General features: G+C 41.5%; 1 protein-coding gene across 2 annotated transcripts in view; it reads left to right on the forward strand.

The window, feature by feature from the left end:
* The window catches only part of rmnd1 (required for meiotic nuclear division 1 homolog), a 73,379-nt gene that overhangs the window by 21,743 nt on the left and 32,971 nt on the right, over positions 1–18,665 (forward strand). For both annotated transcript variants that reach the window (XM_078556610.1, XM_078556611.1), the window contains exons 4-5: positions 11,114–11,222; positions 14,698–14,773. In XM_078556610.1, coding sequence (XP_078412736.1) covers positions 11,114–11,222; positions 14,698–14,773 — 185 coding nt within the window. The remainder of the gene's footprint in view (positions 1–11,113; positions 11,223–14,697; positions 14,774–18,665) is intronic.

Raw genomic sequence — 18,665 nt, forward strand, 5'->3', positions numbered from 1 at the left:
TATGCTTATTGTTTTACTTCCTCAGGGAGTCTGTCCTCCAGACACCCAGCCGAAATCAGAAACAACTACTCAGATGATTGTGGGAAGGAATCCCTGATGAAATGATGGACTGTCTTCTTTGCAAATTACCTAAATTTACCAAAAAAAACGTTAGTTTAACCTGTTGCAGCTTTGTTTTCTTAAATATAGAATTGGATGAGTAAAGGAAAAACTACCCTGTTTAGTCAACTGATTAAATAAACGGGAAATTGTAAGCTTTTCTGTGCAAAACCTTTTTAGCGATATACGTACATATCAGTTTGCGCAGATTGAAATAGTGAAGAAAATTAGCACTATTTATTTACACTGATTCCACAAGTCCATGAACATCAGGGTAATAGCCACTGAACTAACATAGTTCTTTTATAGGCTTGTGACAGGCTCTTTTAGGTCACAGTGGGAATCTCCACACTAATAGAAAATAATTAAAGTAGATTTATGATGCTTAAATGTTAACATATGTAACTCTTGAAATAGCATTTGAAATCCTCACATTTGTTATTATAATTGAAGCTAAACTAGAAAATTCTTTACAACTGAGCAAATTAAAGACACAGAAGAATACAAACTTGTTCTATGATAAACATATTTAAATGTTTAAATCCTTAAATACACCTGTGTACATTACTTTTAAATACTTCCTTGATAGGATTAAACCCTTGGATTTTTCTCAACTTATATTTTTGTGTAGAACTTTTTGTCCAACTGTTTCATGGTTGCCATGGGAATTTTGTACACACAAAGAGAACTATTAATCAGCATTTCCTCTCAAACGTACTGAGCTGTTTTCTTTCATATCTAAAAGTTTAGCTTTTAATAACTTTGTACATATGCTGAAACTTAAAAAATTCCAGTTTATTTTCCTTTTTTTAAATTATTCTCAGAATATATGACAAGGTTGCATTTATGGCCTCTACTTAGAAGGTAGTAGTGAGCCTATTCCTTGAGCTGCTGCAATCTGTGGTAATGCTCCCACAATGCTGTTAAATGGGGAAATCCAGGACATTAGCACAAATAGCAATGAAGAAACACTGAGGTACTGGGAGGCAGGATAGAGCCGTTTGTTGCAGGAGTAACCAGTCTCTGCTCTGCTCTTGTAGCATGGTGTTGATATGCCCATAGGTGGCTGGATGTTGGTGCTGGGAATTAGGTGATGGTGGTGCTGTTGCAGACTGGGAAAGGTGGTTGGAGCTTTTCTGGTTGCAAATAATCATTGCCTGGCACTTATGTGATATAAGTATTTGTCAACTCAAGGTAGAATTTTGTCCATGTCCTCCAGTAGGCCTGTAAGGATTGCTGCATTATTGGAAGAATTGTGAGTGGAAGCAAACACTGATATCATCAGCAAGCAGCTGATCCTTGACCTTATGATGTAGGGAAGTTCATTGATGAAATAGCTGAAGATAGTTGGGGCTAGGATTCGGCCATGGTGAACTCCACCAGGCATGTTCTTAGGGCTGTGATGCTGACAACCATATCCATCCTTCTGCATGTCAATTGTTGCTCCAGCTCCTGGATATTTTGTCACTGCCCTTAAATTTTGTTAGGGCTTCTATCTGCCAATTGGTTGAATGATGCCTTGGTGTCAAGGGCAGCTACTCTTCCTTAGCTTGAACATGGACAATAGAGTTGAACTCAAGTGGAGAGGTGAGAGTGACTACCTTTGACACCAAGGCAACATTTGACCGAGTGTGGCATCAAGGAGCCGGAGCAAAAGCGAAATCAGTGGAAATCAGGGGAAAACTCTCCGCTGGTTGGAGTCATACCTAACACAAAGGAAAATGGTTGTGGTTGGCGGAGATCTATCATTTCAGTCCCAGGACATCACTGCAGGAGTTCCTCAGGGTAATGACCTAGGCCCCGCCATCTTCAGCTGCTTCATCCATGACCTTCCCTCCATCTTAAGGTCAGAGTGGGGATGCATGCTGTTGATTGCACAATATTCAGCACCATTCACGATGACTCGGATACTGAATCCACATGACTCGGATACTGAATCGTATCCACATGCTGCAAGACCTGGACAACATTTAGGCTTGGGCTGATAAATGGCAAGTAATATTTGCACCACATAAGTGCCAGGCAATGACCATCTCCAACAAGAGAGAATCTAACAATCCCTCTTGACATTCAATGGCATTACCACCATTGAATCCCCCACATCCAGAAACTGAACTGGACCAGCCATATAAATACTGTGGCTAGAAGAGCAGGTCAGAGGCTGGGAATTCTGCAGCGAGTAACTCAACTGACTCCCCAAAGCATGTCCACCTTCTACAAGGCACAAGTCAGAAGTGTGATGGAATACCCTCTAATTGCCTGGATGAATGCAGCTCCAACAACACTCAAGAAACTCGACACTATCCAGAAAACAGCAGCTTACTTGATTGGCACTCCATCCACCACCTTAAACTTTCATTCCCTCCACCACCAATGCACAGTGACAGCAATGTGGACCATCTAAAGATGCACTGCAGCAACTCACCAAGGCTTCTTCCAAACCTGTGACCTCTGCCACCTAGAAGGACAAGGGCAGCAGTTGCATGGGAACACCCACCACTTGCAAGTTCCCCTCCAAGCCACATACCATCCTGACTTGGAGCTATATCACTGTACCTTCACTGCGCTGAGTAAAACTCCTGGACCTCCTGCCTAACAGCACTGTGGATGTACCTACACCACAGGGACTGCAGCGGTTGAAGAAGGCAGCTCCCCATCACCTTCTCATAGGCAACTCAGGACAGGCAATAAGTGGAAGCCTATCCAGCGATGCTGACATCCCATGAACTAAAATAAGGCTCAAACTATGGCAAGATTAGGAGTTGAGTGGTTTCAATGGAACCCAATTGAGCACCAGTGAGCAGGTGACACTTGATGGTACTATTGATTACTTCTTCCATCACTCACTTTTGACTAGCTGAAAGGATTAGCTGAATCATTTAGCAGGAGAAATAATAGGAACATGATTCAATAAAGAGGTATCATGAGTACCATTGATGCAAAGGTCATACAACTGCTGTGTTTTTTTAAAATTTTCTTGTAAATAAAGGTGCTACAGTGATTTCTCCCAAGTACCTGGAGTCCATGACAATCACATTAATCTCATCCCTCTATCAGAAATTATGATGAAGGATGAGTCCTAAGGCTTCCTATCCTCACTCGCCCCGAATTGCAGATAATTACTGGAAGAAGATCCAAAAGCAAGAAAGGAATGAGGAAAAGGCAGAACAGCGAGAGAGGGCAAAAGCAAGTGGGGGGGCAGGGTGGGAGTGGGACTGAACTGGTTGAGGAGAAGGAAAAAGCAAGTGAAGGAGGTTAGAGAAAGAGAGATGGGAGTGAAGAAGCAGAAGGATATATTACTGAAAGGAGGATAAATAGCACTGACAAGAAATAGTAACTGGTCCAACCAGCCTGTCGCAGACAGTCCTTTGATGAAGTAATGGAGAGGGTTAATGAAGGTAGTGCATTTGATATTGTTTATATGGACTTTCAAAAGGCATTTGGTAAAGTATCACATAATTGATTTGGTAGTAAAATTGAAGCCCAGGGGATTAAAGGAGCATTGGATACAAAATTGGCTAAGGGACATAAAGCAGAACCATGGTGAACGATTGTTTTTCAGATTGGAAAGCATACGGTGGTGCCTCCCGGGTGTCAGTATTAGGATCACCGCTGTTTTTGATGTATATAAATTACTTGGACCTGGGTATATAAGGCATAATTTGAAAGTTTGCAGACAACACAAACTCAGAAAGGTAATAAACAATGCGGAGGATAGTACCAGGCCCCGAAAGGATGTTGAAAGACTGGTGAAACGGGCAGACACATGGGAGATGAAATTTTAACGCAGAGATGTGTGAAGTGATGTGTGTGTGAAGTGGCAGAATGAGGGCAGGCAATATAAATTAAATTGTACAGTTTTAAAGGAGTTGGGAGTGTATATGCACAAATCACATTTACACGACAAGTTTAGAAAGCTGTAAACACATAAGGGATCCATGGCTTTATAACAGGCCAGAATTTTCCAGTCCCGTTGGTGTCGGGCATCATTGGGGGGGGCGGGAGGGGGACCAACATAGCAAGAAGGCCAAAAATCGGTTTTACGCTATAGTGAAACTAGTTTGCGGTCGTCTGTTCCACCTATCAATGGCAGGCCGTGTTTCCCGCCGCCACACGTCGGGAACGTCATTTTAATAAATCTGCATCTAATAATAATCCCTGCTCGTCGGAATCACCCCCACCCCACGTCAAATTTACCTCCCACATCGGCGTGCTTCAAGACTGCCTTTAAAAGGTGTGCACCTGGTGAGCTGAACTTCGAGGAGAACTCGGAGGTGAGTGACGCAACTTTGTGCAGCACTCGTGAGCATCACCCATAGGACACCAGGGAAGAGGTGATACGCATTCATGGGGACCAGAAAGTCGCTTTTTCCTGGCTGGCTTTCAGTGCGGTGCCAGGGCAAGGATTCCAGTGCAGGTCCGACCAGTGCGGGGGTTGTGGGGCAAGGCAGCGCAGACAAACTGAAAGAAATACTCAAACAATGCCGAGGGGCGGGGGGTGGGGGGGGTTGGTGAGGGAAGTGGCCATGCAGTTGGAAAAGCTTGTCAAAAGTGAGCATTTTTACGTAGCTGAGACCGTTCAGCTGCAGCTCCATTGACAGGCTTGAAGTCGGGCCTCTGAAGCTTTTCTGCCTCCTCAAGCAACACAAAAGCATGAAAGTGCCTCCAAATGCTCCAGAACTTTTCACCCCTCAGGCGCAGACTGCAAATTAATGTGCGTTATTGGGGGCAGCAGAGCAATTGGCCGACTGGGCAAGTTGTACAAACCCCTTGTGAAAGGTGGCCTTGGTACAGTCACTGGTGGAGGTGCTCACAGCCCTTTGGAATGTCTTTATTAAGGTGTGGACCAGTATCCATTATGGGTCAAGCTAGCAGTGCAACCTTGCAGTGCAGGCTAGGAGAATGCCTGCACCTGAGCTAAGAGCACAGCATGCAGTCCAATGGCCAAAGCTACCTCCAATTGTTCAAGTTGAGTGGGGTGGAGGTGGGTGGGGTTTCAGACAGCCAATGAGCGGACTACACACTGGCCATCCAAGTGGTGCCCAGCATTCTCCTGCATGCATGAAGGGGCCTTCAGACTTAAACAAGAGAGGCTCTTAGTGCACCCATGCTAACCCACGTGTCTCTCTCTTTGATGCTGCAGGAGGAGAACATCAGGATCATGGAGCCTGGTGATTTAGCAGTATGCCTCATGGCTTACAGAGACAAGAGAAGAAGAAGAGAGCAGTGGAGGCGCTTGGCTCAGCAAAGGGAGGAGTACCTTCCTCAAGATGAAGGAGCGGCAGGGCCTGCTGTGCACACAGATCCACAGCTTGCCTTTGCAGTTCCAGCAACTGAGGTGTGACCAAGTCCAGAGGCTCCTCGTCTGACTTGGACTCAGCATTCTCACCTCGAGCAGTCCTCAGAGTGCCGGAAACCTGGGAAGTCCCTGCTACTGCCTGCTGTGGATCAGACAGTGCGATGTGCTCACCAGATTGTGACCCCAAGGCTTCACTAGAACTAGGTGCCATTGAGATGTGTGTCTCTGCACTGGTGGAGGGTGTGGGTGAGCGCTGTGACGGGTCTTCAATTAGGGTGCCATCAGATCCTTCTTCCCAGATGCCTTCGGGGCTTGAGTCAAGGACCTGGGTCATGGACCTCCTCAGCTACTTTCCACATGTGCCTAGAAAGCAAGGAGAGATAATTAGTGCATAGCAGGGAACTACGAAACAGGGGAACTGACTCACAGCGTGGTTGTCTGATGGATGTTGCATTGCTGGATCCTCACTTGGTTGGGTACCGCCAACCTCACCATCAGCACAGGAATGGTCTAAATCTTCATCGGCCTGCTGGATGACTCTATTTTCAAAGTCTGTGAGGACCTTGATGTCCGGCATTCTTCCACCAGTCTGCAGCCTCTCCCTTTTGTTGTGTGCCAGCTTGTCCTGCATGAATACAGATGGAGAGAGTGTAAGCAGGACGCCTACCTGGCCAGATGATAAGTATACCTGGCACATGTGGTTGGTGAGTGGTGCCATGGACGAGATGAGGACACAATCCTCAGGGCAGATGAAGGTGTGCGTGAGAGAGTGAATGGTGATGTCCTTTGAACTGGAAGTGAATGAGATTCCTGTGGATGTGTGATTTGAGATTGATGAGAAGAGTGACTTACCCTGGCGGAAGGGAGGAGATCATTCATCCTCTATCAGCACTGGATAGCTTTCCTCTTTTGCAGGGTGATGACGCTGAACACCGCTACCACCGTCTCCCAAGCTGGATTGGTGACCTTGCTTACTGATCTTCGCCCAGAACGGAGATAGAGGACTTCACAGTGGGCCTCCACTGCGCCCAGTAGGCACCCGAGGGAGGTGTCGCTAAATTTGGGGGCAGCATGTTTCCTCTCTTTGCCAGTCATGACTTTGCAGCAGCGTCCGATGCCTTAGAGAATTCTAGCTCTGTGCAGAGGCAGCCTTTAAATATTACTGAAGGCCTGAGGTGATGACGGGGCGGGCGAATCAGAGGCCGCCTTGCCAGCGACCCGGCGTGTTTCCTAGGAATGCATTATTAATGAGATGGGACACACCGGGAATGGGACAAAACCGTGCGAAAAACCACCATTGCGGCCGGCAGGCAAAAGATCCTTTTTCCTGCCCACTACCGCACTTTGTGCAAATCTAGGATGATTCTGCCCATAGAATACAAAAGCATGTTATGCTAAACTTTTTTATAAGTTACTGGTTAGACCCTATAGATGGAGAATTGTGTTCACTTCTAGGCACTTCACTTTGGAAGCATGTCACCCAAGACAGGGTGCACAGGAGATTTACTAGAATTGTCCCAGGGTTATGGGATTTGAGTTACATTGAAAGACTAAAGAAGCTGGGTTGCTTTTCTTAGAAATGCAAAGATTAATGGGATATTTAATAGAGTATTTTAAAATCATAAATGATCTTGGTACAGTAATAAAGGAGAAACTGAATCTGGTGGCTGAAGGGTTGGTAACCAGAGAATAGATTTCAGGTCATTGGCTAAAGAACCAGAGGTGAGCTGAGGAGACATTTTTTTATTCAGGGAGTTGCTGCAATCTGGAATGCACTGCCTGAAAGGGTGGTGGAAGTAGATTCAATAATAACTTTCAAAAGGAAATTGGATAAATACTTGAAGGGGAAATGTTTGTTTCCCCAAAAGCCATTTGTTCATCTGAATTACTGTAGTCTCCTGTAGCTTGCTTTTATTGCATTTGGGGGTCAGAGGTCAATTTCCCAGAGTTTATTTTCCCAAATTAGCCTAAGGTTATTTTTCTTGTTACTTTGCCTATCCCAGGAGATTGTGTGACTGCAGTGGGAGGAGGGGGATTGTTGCAACAGGCCTGGATGAAGCAATCCTTTTTCATTTACTAACATTTAAATATGCAGATTATTTTTTGGATGGACTTCAGGAACACCAGTGAATTTCAAGTGGGTATAACTTCCCTTACTTGCAGAAAGATAGAGCTTACCTGAAGTTACTCCAAAACAAAATCACAATTTATTTGGTGTCAAACAATTTTTCTGCAGTTTTCAACCAAGTCCTGCGGCATTAGAAGCATAATCTTGTTCCACTCTGTGGCCACTCTGGGCCCATTCTTATAGGAATGAAACAAAAGATTTTTGTAATAGTTAGGCAGGCTGTTTGCTAGTAGAATTAAAGCTCAGTTGATTAGGCATTTGATTACATCACAGAATAAATTTTCGAATGGCCTTAGCTAGTGTCTGTGAGGCAGTTCTAATAACTTCACTCAACATTACCATTTGGGCCTTTTTTCTAAAAATGGTTTGTTTTTTGAGAGATCGATTATGAAGGCAGACTTTACTCAAAGATTAGATTTGCCTCCCAGTGTGTAGAACTGAGTTATCATTTAATATGTGGACAATAGATGAATGTGAGAGAGCAATTGCATGCCTTGCATTGCATACATACTGAAATAGGGTTATTCTCATTCTTTGAATATAAATCATCCTTCAAATAACAAGCTTACATTATCCACAGCCATTTTTTCTTCCTGACCTGAAATACACCAGAAAATATTATGATAGATTCTACTTACATAATATTTCTACTACTTTCTAGGGTTCCAAGATTTGTAATCCCTGAGAACAGTTTTGTACAGGAAGGGGAAAGAGGAGGATGCTTATCTTAACTTCCTTAAGATTTTTAATGCAGTAATGTTTCATTTCTCCCCTAACATGTCTGAAAATAGCTAAGCTAAATCTTTGGAATATCGAGGATAACCTGTATTCCAAAAAGGAGAAACTCTACATACAGTTTCCCTTCTTGTAACAATATATTCTGTTTTCATCACCTTGGTACCCGTGGTACTACAATGCCATTTCCTCTGCCACATTGCTCTCTCCAGCTCTTAAAAATTGTGGACACATTAGTGGGCTGTTATGGTTATAAAAGCCTCACAACCTGAGATTTTGCTGCTTAACAATGCATTGTGATCAGACATTGGGAGTGTGCTATTCAGCATTTCAGGTAACCATGGTCATTGGTCAATTTCTGATTTTTGTGGCATAATTGAAAAGCAACACCCTCATTCCTATTGATGAGAATGGAATTCCAGTTTATATATTTTTAAACAAATTTGTGCATGTGTATGCAGTGATAAACTCTCTATCGTTTCAATTTCTGATATTTCACAAAATGAACTGTGACCATAGAAATAAAGCAAGCTTTGTCTGGCATGTTCTCTGTAAATAACCTCTTACCAATTATGCTGATAATTATTGACGGCGTTCAGTGGCTGAGCATATGATAATATTGGAATAAATGACCTACTTAGATAGGAAAATTATTTTAAATAGAAAATGTTATCTATAATAAATTATATTCAAGTTGAAACGTACCTCAGAATAAATGAGTAGTCAGGTTCTGGTATAGTGAATAGTGCTTTACTGCAGTTGTCCCCTTATGTTTAGTCTCATTGGTCCATCCTTCTGAAGTCCATCTTTTTTTTTAGGTGGTCAAAAAAAATCTCTCCTTGTTACTTTCTCACCATGCCCCTGTTAAGTTTTTTTCTTTCTGTTTCTGTTATTCTGTTATTGTCTCCGTCATTTTCTGTGCTTTTCTTTCTGCTACCTCTCACAACTGTTTGTGGTACATTAAATTCGTACAAATCTCTCTCTAACTGCAAGATTTCACGATTGACTTAGTAAGAATATTAAACACTTAATTGATACAAAAAAAGCCTCGCTGATATAATATTTATAATTCTGTCTACCAGACAAATTTACAAAATCTTCTTTAGATGCAAAAGTAACTTTATTTCATTCATTATTTATGTTCTAACATATTTATTGTAGTGGATTTGCAGTATTTGCTTAAGATGCACCTACTTTTTGTTTATCCTTCCCTCCCAAAATCTTGCTCCTTTTTCTCAATTAATTATATTAAATGTTTTTTTCTTCCCCTTCTCACAATGGATTTGCAACTCATGTTGCAGCTATCATTTGCCCCGGGATGTTTTTAGCTTGCAGTGGAATAGGTGATCGCTGCCATATTCGGGGCTCGGCTAATTCTATCTGCAATCCCTGAGGTTGGCATCAAAGTGCTGGTTGGATTCCCATGAGACCTGTGCAGACATTAGTTTCCCTTTGTGATGCAAAGAAGAAATATCCCAAGCGAAGGTGTAGAATTAGAATTTTTAATTAATGGTATTCAATATAAAACATTTTTAAATTTTTTACCTATCTATTTTTGAAATGATAGTTCCTTCCAGTCCAAATCTTGTCTAAAGGCAGTGTGAGAACTCCAGGGAATTCTCAAATCAGGCTGTTGTGAGTAGAGAATTTAATCTATTTCACAGTCCAGAGAAAACATTGAGACAAATCAGACATGGGAAATTGTCCAGCTCAACAGGGGATCAGCCTTTTGTACCCTCTCTTTCAGCCATGATTCATTCGGCAAAATGAATGAATACCCATTTTTTTAAAAAGCAGTGAAGACATTGACTGTTCATATTCCTAAGAATGGCTCCCAAAAGGTAGTTACTCCCTGTGGAACTCTATCACAGCTTGATTCTTTGAAAAGAGAATAAGGATACAAATCTGAGCAAAATCAGGAACAAAAATAAATGTTAAAATTGCCATCAGGTAGCAAATTATCAGGTGGTAGGACAGGTGGATAAGCTGGTAAAGAAAGCATATGGAATGCTTTCCTTTATTCGATGAGGTACTAAATACAAAAGCAGGGATCTAATGCTGGCACTGTATTAAATGCTGGTTAGGCAACAGCTAGAATTTTGGGTAGACCTCTGATCAACACATTACAGGAAGAACATAATTGCTCTGGAGAGATTACAGAGGAGGTTTACAAGAATGTTGCCATGGCTTGAAAATTGCAGCTATGCAGAAAGATTGGATAGGCTAGGTTCCTTAAAACAGAGGAGGCTGATGGGTGACCTAATAGGAAAGACCTATTTCCCCTAGCTGAGGGGTCAGTTACCAGGGGGCATAGATTTAAGGTGATTGGTAGAAGGATTAGAGGGGACATGAGGAAAAACCTTTTCACCCAGAGAGTGGCGGACATCTGAAATTCATTGCCTGAATTGGTGGTTGAGGTTGAAACTTGTTTAAAAGTTGGATCTGCACCTGAAGTGCTGTAACCTGCAAGGCTACGGACCAGGTGCTGGAAAGTGGGATTAAAATGAGGGGCTAGTTTCTTTCTTTCTCTTCTTTGGCCGGCGCAGACATAATGGACTAAATGGCCTCTTTTTGTGCTGTAACTTTTCTATGATTCTATCTTGATGGGTGTTTGCAGCAAATATTCACCCTCATCAACTCTAATTTTTGGAAGCTTTTACAAGGCCAGGTCCTAATTTTCTTCTAAGAGTGGTTTTGGGGAAGGAAACCAGCAGCTTTTGAAATAAATCCGATTTTTCATGTACCTTAGAGTAGAACCACATTAGTCTTTACAACAAAAAAAATTTATTTTATCAGTGCTTTGTTAGACTATGCATATTATCAAACTGTTTTATCTCTGTGTCTCTGTATAGGGTCTGATGAAGTGTACAGCCTTCGCAACAGCAGATGAGTATCATTTAGAGAATCTTTGCCATAATCTGATGTCAAGTGGTTATCATGAAATAACAGACCTGCCCAGAGGTAAGAATAGCCATTAACCCTGTATATCAATGAGATTTTTAACACTGCCGTAACCATACACTATAAATCCCCACATGAGAGACTTCACTACACTGTATAAATGTGGCTCTATAAAGGCTTAAGGGATAAGTGTGTCAAGCAGCATAATGGCCCAGAACTTGCTGAAGCAAGACAATTTGCAATGAGCTGTATTTTTTTCCTCACCCTTCAGCTGCAAATAATTCCGTATGGCAAATTTCTAGAAGTGTGAGCTTAAAACAGTGAAGACAGCAGGATCTCTGGGTCCTTGGGGAACAAGGGGACCAGTAGCCTATCTCCTTAATTAATGAGATTTAAGGATTGAGAAAGAAACAAAGGGACAGTGGAAAAGAAATTATGATGAATTATGGGGGGAATTTTAACCTCCAAGAATGGGAGGCGACTTAATTTTTAAAATTTTTAGAGCCAAGCACAACCTGGCTCCGGCATGCCCACTTTCCAGCTTAACGAAGGTGCATTATGGTGCTGGCAAAACCTACACATGAAATTTGGGATTTCATTATTGCAGGTGGGCAGGTACCTACTGGCACAATTAACATCCTTAGGAGACATTGATGAGGTCTTTTCGAATTGCTTTTCACTTGGCTCCTAATTTAGCTTGTGCAGCACAGGTTTCCCAGGGCAGGAAAATGGAGGTGAGTTTGAGTAGAAGTTTAGGTGGGTATTTTAAACTTATCATTGTCTCACCTAAATAAAAGCTCACTTATTGCAGCCACCTCTCAGTTTTCTCTGGAAAATGTTTGGCAGAGAGTACTTGTGAGGCTGGAATTTTTTTCAACTTTGGAGGATTTCAAAGAGTCAAGATCACAATTGGAGGTGTGTTGGATGGGCTTGACAGTACACCAGAGGAGGAAGACCATCACCATCTACATCACTGATGATGTGTTGGTGGGATCAGTACGTGCACAGCAAGGAGGCATGTAGGGGAGAGTGCAAGGCGGCAGAAAGCACTACCCACACCACAGGGTTTACAGACAGAGGTTGTCGCGTCCGGTGGTGGCAGACACCTGCAGCCTTCTACAGGGATACCTTCTCCCTGCTTGACATAGTGGCATGCATTACTAGCACCAGGATCACTACCCTCAGTTTTTCACCTCCAGATTCTTCCAGGGTGCTACCAACAATATATCCAGGATATCCCAGTTAGCTGCATAAAAATGCATTAGATAGGACATAAACAGATTGTTTAGGGCCATCAATTATGTAAATCTCCCCTATAGTGGCAATAGCCAGATTGAACAAGCATTCGGATTTGGCTCCCTTTTGAAAGCCCTGATTGTATCTGCCTCCACCACACTCTCAGGTACTACATTCCAAATCTTAATCAATCGTTCCAGAAAAAAGTTTTTCTTCCAGCCACCTTAAATTAGTGTCCTCTGGTTCAGACCCTTTCTCCATTGAGATCTGTTTCTGTCCATCTGCTGTTTGGATCCCTCATGATTTTGAACACTGCTATCAATTCTCCTCCCAACCATCTCTTTTCTAAGGTCCACTACCCTCCCAAAACCACAGCTTTTCCAATCTATCTGCTTAATTGAAGCCCTCATCCCTGGAATCATTCTCATAAGTCTTTTCTGTGCACTTCCTGCACTTGTGTGTGTCCAGGACACAAGAAGTGTTCTGGTGTTCCCACATGGAACAGGATGTGCAATCCATACAACAGAGGTGCCCTGCTATGCCTCAATAATTAGACTAACGAAACTTAACAGAAACAAACTAAAGACTTATTAAAGACTTACATAAAAAAAACTCACCAGCTACTCACCAATCACAAGAAGAGGTTCATGCAGGTATCGCGAGTTTCCTGGGGGCTGTCATGATGTTATCTTAATGCATAAGTCCAGCGTTCCAGACTTTTACAATCCAAGAAGCATACTTAAGGGCTGTCTTCTAGGAGATAAGGGGTACTGCCTTCAAACTTGACTCAAGATACCTGTGAGGAACCCCACCAACGAGGCACAGGAGCACTACAATGAGAGCCACATGATAACCCACTCTCTCATCAAGCAAGCCTTTGGATAGTTTAAGATCCATTTCAGATACTGAAAAAGGCCTGGAGGTGCCCTTCAGTCCTTACCAGTGAGGGCATTCTGATAGATGGTGATGTACTGCATCTTGCACATGTTAACATTGCTATTAACCTCCTTAGCTCCTTCCAATCAGGCCTTTTTGGTGACAATAGCAGTTTCTTCCTTCCATTGCTAGGGAAGTACATGTTTTGTGTTCCTGACTGCACTCAGCAGTCATTCTAGCAATTAGTCACTGAATCTGGGTGCTGCCCTTGCTCAAGGCCCACCATCCTTCCAGAACACTTCCGATATCCATTTGTGCACTGTCCCCTTAAATATAGATGGATTGCGACATGTGGGTGCATACTACAACCATTGCACAGCTTGAAGACATGAAACTTGGAATTCTAAATTAAGTTTTGCAATTGAGATGATATCGTTGATTCTAACCTGGTTATTTGACTTCTGGGTTTCCCCATGCAATTCCCTCCCCACCGCCACTCATCGTCATCCAGTGCATGGAAGCCACCTTCATATTAATGCGCAAATGTGACAATTGCTTGAAACCTGTGGAAAGGTTGATGGCAGGCTCCATTTCTCGTGTAGCTAACAGAGGAGCGGCACAAATGATCCCGCAATTTGTGGCAATAGGCAGTTCATGGTGTATCCCTTGCTTGCCAGAAATTGATTTTTTTTTTAAAACACTAATAACAGTGCGCGCCTTTAACTCATTGTTATTTTACTGCTCATCAAAGTGAAAATAAAGAATATGTAAATTGAAGAGTTTTTTCGAAAATTGCTTTTTCTCCTCTTCACATACTTTTTCTCCTCTTCACTTTCTGGGCTCAGGTTCAGTGATAGATATGATTCAATCCTCTTGTGATACTGAACCAGACTTCTTGTGGGGGAAATGACTGACATCACAATAAATCCCATCATTCCATGCCTTGCTCACCCAAAGAGGAAAGTGAGCAATGGGATTCTGCTGTATGCAAAGAAGAATAATTTAAAAATATAATTCAAATTATGCAACATTACAGCTTGTACTGCATAAACATCAGCACGTCGTCAAAACAAATTTTTAACAGTCTCAATACCTGGATAAATGATGACTGCGCATTGCTCTATTTACTCAAGTAAATGATAATTGATGAGGCAAGTAAGGCTCATACAATTAGGATGAGTTTGAATGTTCATTGATCCTGGAAATCAAACATTATACAAATCTTCTGTAATGTCCATTGCTATTCAACTTCCATTCTTGGCGACTGATGACTTTAATAACAGTAAGTAAATGCTTTCATTTTCTGTTGTTTTGCTCGCATAAAGAATGCTACAAATTGAACTGTATTGCCTGTTTCTTTTTTTTTACGTAGTATTAAATCCTTTACAAATCTCTTTATTCCTTCCTCAATGTTTTTCCCCAGATGCCTCAAATGTCTTGGTAATTGGAACTGATATGTTGGCCAAGCCAAATGATTATGGATTAATTTTCTTATTCAGGTTGGTTTGTATGACATCTCTGCACCTACTACTTCTCTGTAAAATGTGTAATATTTGGGTACACTCTAGTGCACAAGTTGCACTTTGGAATATTTTGTGTTCTCCCAGTTCAAGGATATGACTAATGCAACTGATCATTTTTTTGTTAAGTTGACCCCCATTAAACAGGTGCAGCTTATGCAAAGGATTTCTGCAATCATTTCCCATTATTCTAACAGTTTAAACTGTTTTGTTAAATGTCAACTTTACTGAAGTAATAATAAATGAAAAGGGGTGCATTTAGATAGGTTTTAGCATACAGAAATTTTAGACACCCTAGGCATGAATAAAAATGAGGGATGAACCTAGATAAAGACACTGCATTATCATTTTGATTTTACATTTTCATAATATTACATAGTACTTATAGCACAGAAACAGACCATTCAGCCCAACAAGTCCATCAGGTATTTATGTTTCTTGTGAACGCCCTCCCACCCTTTTTCATCTAATCCCATCAACAAATCCTTCTATTCCTTTCCCCCTGGTGTGTTTATTGTTCTATCCCTTAAGTGCATCTTTGCCTGTCATCTCAACCAGTCCTTGCGGTAGCTAGGTCCACATCCTTAACCAGTCTTTCTGTGTAATGAAGTTTCTCCTGAATTCCCTATTGGATTTAGTAGAGATTATATTATACTAAATTGCCCCTAATTCTGGTTTTAGCTGAAAGTGGAACCACTTTTCTCCAAGTCTACCCTTTCAGACCATTTCATAATCTTAAAGACCTCTAACAGTCACTCTGAAGCCTTCTCTTTTCCAGAGAAGAGTACTCCAGCCTGTTCAATTTTTCCTGATGGATATAACCTTTCATTTCTGGTATCATTTGTTTTCTCCAAAACATTGAGGCTTAGTGAATGATTGTGTCTCATAAATGTTCAATTATTTGATAATTAGAATTTATTTAAGATCATTATATATGAGAAAACGTACACTTTTTGTTGGATTTAAGACATCGAGGACTGGCAGCAGCATTTACGTGTTAAAGCAGAACTCCTCACCTTAATCACTAGATAAATTTCATGTTCAATGTTTTTATATGTTGGACAAGATAGCCCAATTTTTAATCTTACCCGCCCTGTGGAATATTCAGGTCAAATACACTTTTTACACCCTATCCAATTCAATGCTTCACTGACTCTAGTGAAGTGTTAAATCGAGTGATGTAAAATGTCTGCCAATTTGAAGCCTCCCCATTCCCCATATCTGGGTAAGGTTAAAATTAGTGGCTTTAGCGATGACATGAATTGGGTTTAATCAAATTATTTTGGTTCAGGTTGGCCTTTACCTTTAAAATTTGCTCTGCAGGTGTAGAGACGGCATGAAATTGGGATTGGTAGCGCCTGTTGTTTGTTCCCCAAACAACTATGGGTTCTGTTTAGGGAACAAATTGACACCCCATGCGCATAATTCTGACACAAGTTGTTCTGAATGCTGTCTTGATAAAAGAAAACAAGAGGAACCCTCTACCCCATTTCTCAAGCAGGCATTGGATTCACTTGCATAAGCAAGTAAGGGTCTAATACCTGAGGCAGTCAGTGCCAGTGATAATCCCGGACAAGCTTCAACAGTGCTCCTGAGGTCTGCAATCTTCCTACTTGATTCTCGAAGGTACTCCTGACTCTACACCCACCTGCCCCTACACCACCATCGACAGTACTCCCACAGTCTGCGATTTTCCTACTCAATGCCTCAGCCATACCTGACCATGGAAGCTGAGACACACGCAACCCAACCAATCACCTTCTTGGAAATTGGATCATTAACCTGTGTGGAATCCTACTGCAGCACCGTCTACGTTTTGAGATCCAGTGCCCAAAATCCGGCGTACTTCAGGCCTTTCTATTTGAGTGCAGAGTGCTAACGCTGTGTGATTAAGCCACACCCACATTTCTAAGTCTTTGTATCTTGTCATTGTATCCTGGGTAAGCAACTCCTGTCTTTGTGAGAACCACGAACTAAAATGGGTATTTTACTTATTTCCAATTAATTATTTTGTTAATTACCTGGTATCACACATCTGATTCCTGGCAATATTGGTGCTTGAGGAAGGGAGTAATGCATCTGCTTTCCCTGGCGAGCTGATGAGGGAAGTCTTTGTCTGATTGCTGCCAATGCAGAACTGTCAGTTTTCATTACTGTCTTGGGAGGATCATACAGCAGCAAGTGAGAACAGATCTTTTGGCTTTGCAAACCTCCAAACTTTAGGACCTCCAAAAAAAAAGCCAATTCTTAAAAAAGCTTTTATGTGTACTTCTGGCATTTTTAATGTTTAAAGGACAAAATATATTAATAGCTGTCTGTGCTTATATGCAACTGCAGATTTGATGCAGAACAATCAAAATTTCAATGGCTGACTAAAACTGTTGGAGATCTTTCTCCAATGCAAAAACTCTAATCTAGCTATGATCATCTCTAGAATTAATATATCAAATTCCCTCCTCATGCACATCTTCTCCTTCACCTATTACAAATTTTGGTTAAACAATACTTTGTGGACTAAGCTTTCCCTTGGACAGAGGTCAGCAATCTCATCACTCCTGTGCTTTCTAAGCTCTCCTGGCATCCTGTCCCCCAGTGCTTCAAGGCCCTCATCCTCCCTTTCTCTGCCCATTTACGGTGCCGCCTCACCCCGTCTTACCTGAGAAATCATCTCCAGCCCAGTATCCCAACTTGCACATTCTTGCTCTGAGCCTGGCTTACTGGTTTTCCTCTATTCCACCATGAAGAGGCTGTTTCTTTCATTGCTACCTCACAAAACCACTCCAGCTTGTTATCTCTCCATCTCACTTGTAAAGAAAATATAACTTTTTCCAATATTACTGTGGGGTACTGTGAAGCAGGCTTGTGGGGGCTGTGTGCATGTTTTGTGTGTGTAACTGCTTTAATTAAACTGAAGACAGTCAGACTGCAAGGTTTAAATCATCAAAGGAATTAGTTTTAAAAGTAGATATTTCGAAGTGAAGATGGACGAGCTAAGATGTGACCCCTGTAGATACAGCGTGATTAGGAATTTGCATTAGGAGATAGATAAGGAGTTGCATTTTTAGCTATTGAATTTCAAAGAGACATAACAGGAAGTTTTACAACTGGCAAAAATCATAAATTAAATAAAGCAAAGTTATTAAGTTTATTTTTCCCGAAAGTGCTGGGCATAATGACAACACGAAAAATGTTTAGATTCTGGGAAAGGTAACTTTCAAAAAAAGGTTAAGAACAATGGGTTTAAAAGATAAAAATGGAGAAAATATATTTAAGGAAAGATTTAAAGCTGTAGGGGGGGTGGCCATGTGAGGTCTTGAAGAGTATATCGTGAAGTATCAGCTTCTAGCCACTCCAAAGAAGTGTCTACTGGTTCTAGAAAGCAAGGTTTTGACACAAGCCTTGGATTTCCATTGTCAAAGGAGAGGGAGAGAGAAGCTTGTGACATACCTACCTTATAGCCACAGTGGATGCCTTGCAGTAATATTACTGCATGTTTTATAACTTAAAAATCTATAAGGATGGTTGCCTGTAAAGGGTGTTTATCTGTGAGTCTAGCTAAATAGAAATCTTTTGGGAAATGTTATAAGACTAAATTTAACTGTGTAACTGTAATCTTGTGTGTTTACATTTTCTTTTCTTTTGTTAATAAATGTTTCAATTTAATATTTAAAATCTCCAGAAGTGGTAGTGGCATCTTTACTTCCTACTTCAGTACACATACCTTCTCATAATAAAATACAAATTGCAAATTGTTGTGATAGCTTGGCCAAGTTTCCCTTTTGGGATTTGGTCAGCCCTGCAATTACCACCTGTCATATAACAAAATTGGGGGCTCTTTGTGGGATTTTTTTTAAATTCCTTGATTGGCTTG

The sequence above is a fragment of the Cetorhinus maximus genome, chromosome 14, assembly GCF_964194155.1.
Source record: "Cetorhinus maximus chromosome 14, sCetMax3.hap1.1, whole genome shotgun sequence".
NCBI classification, from domain to species: Eukaryota; Metazoa; Chordata; class Chondrichthyes; order Lamniformes; family Cetorhinidae; genus Cetorhinus; species Cetorhinus maximus.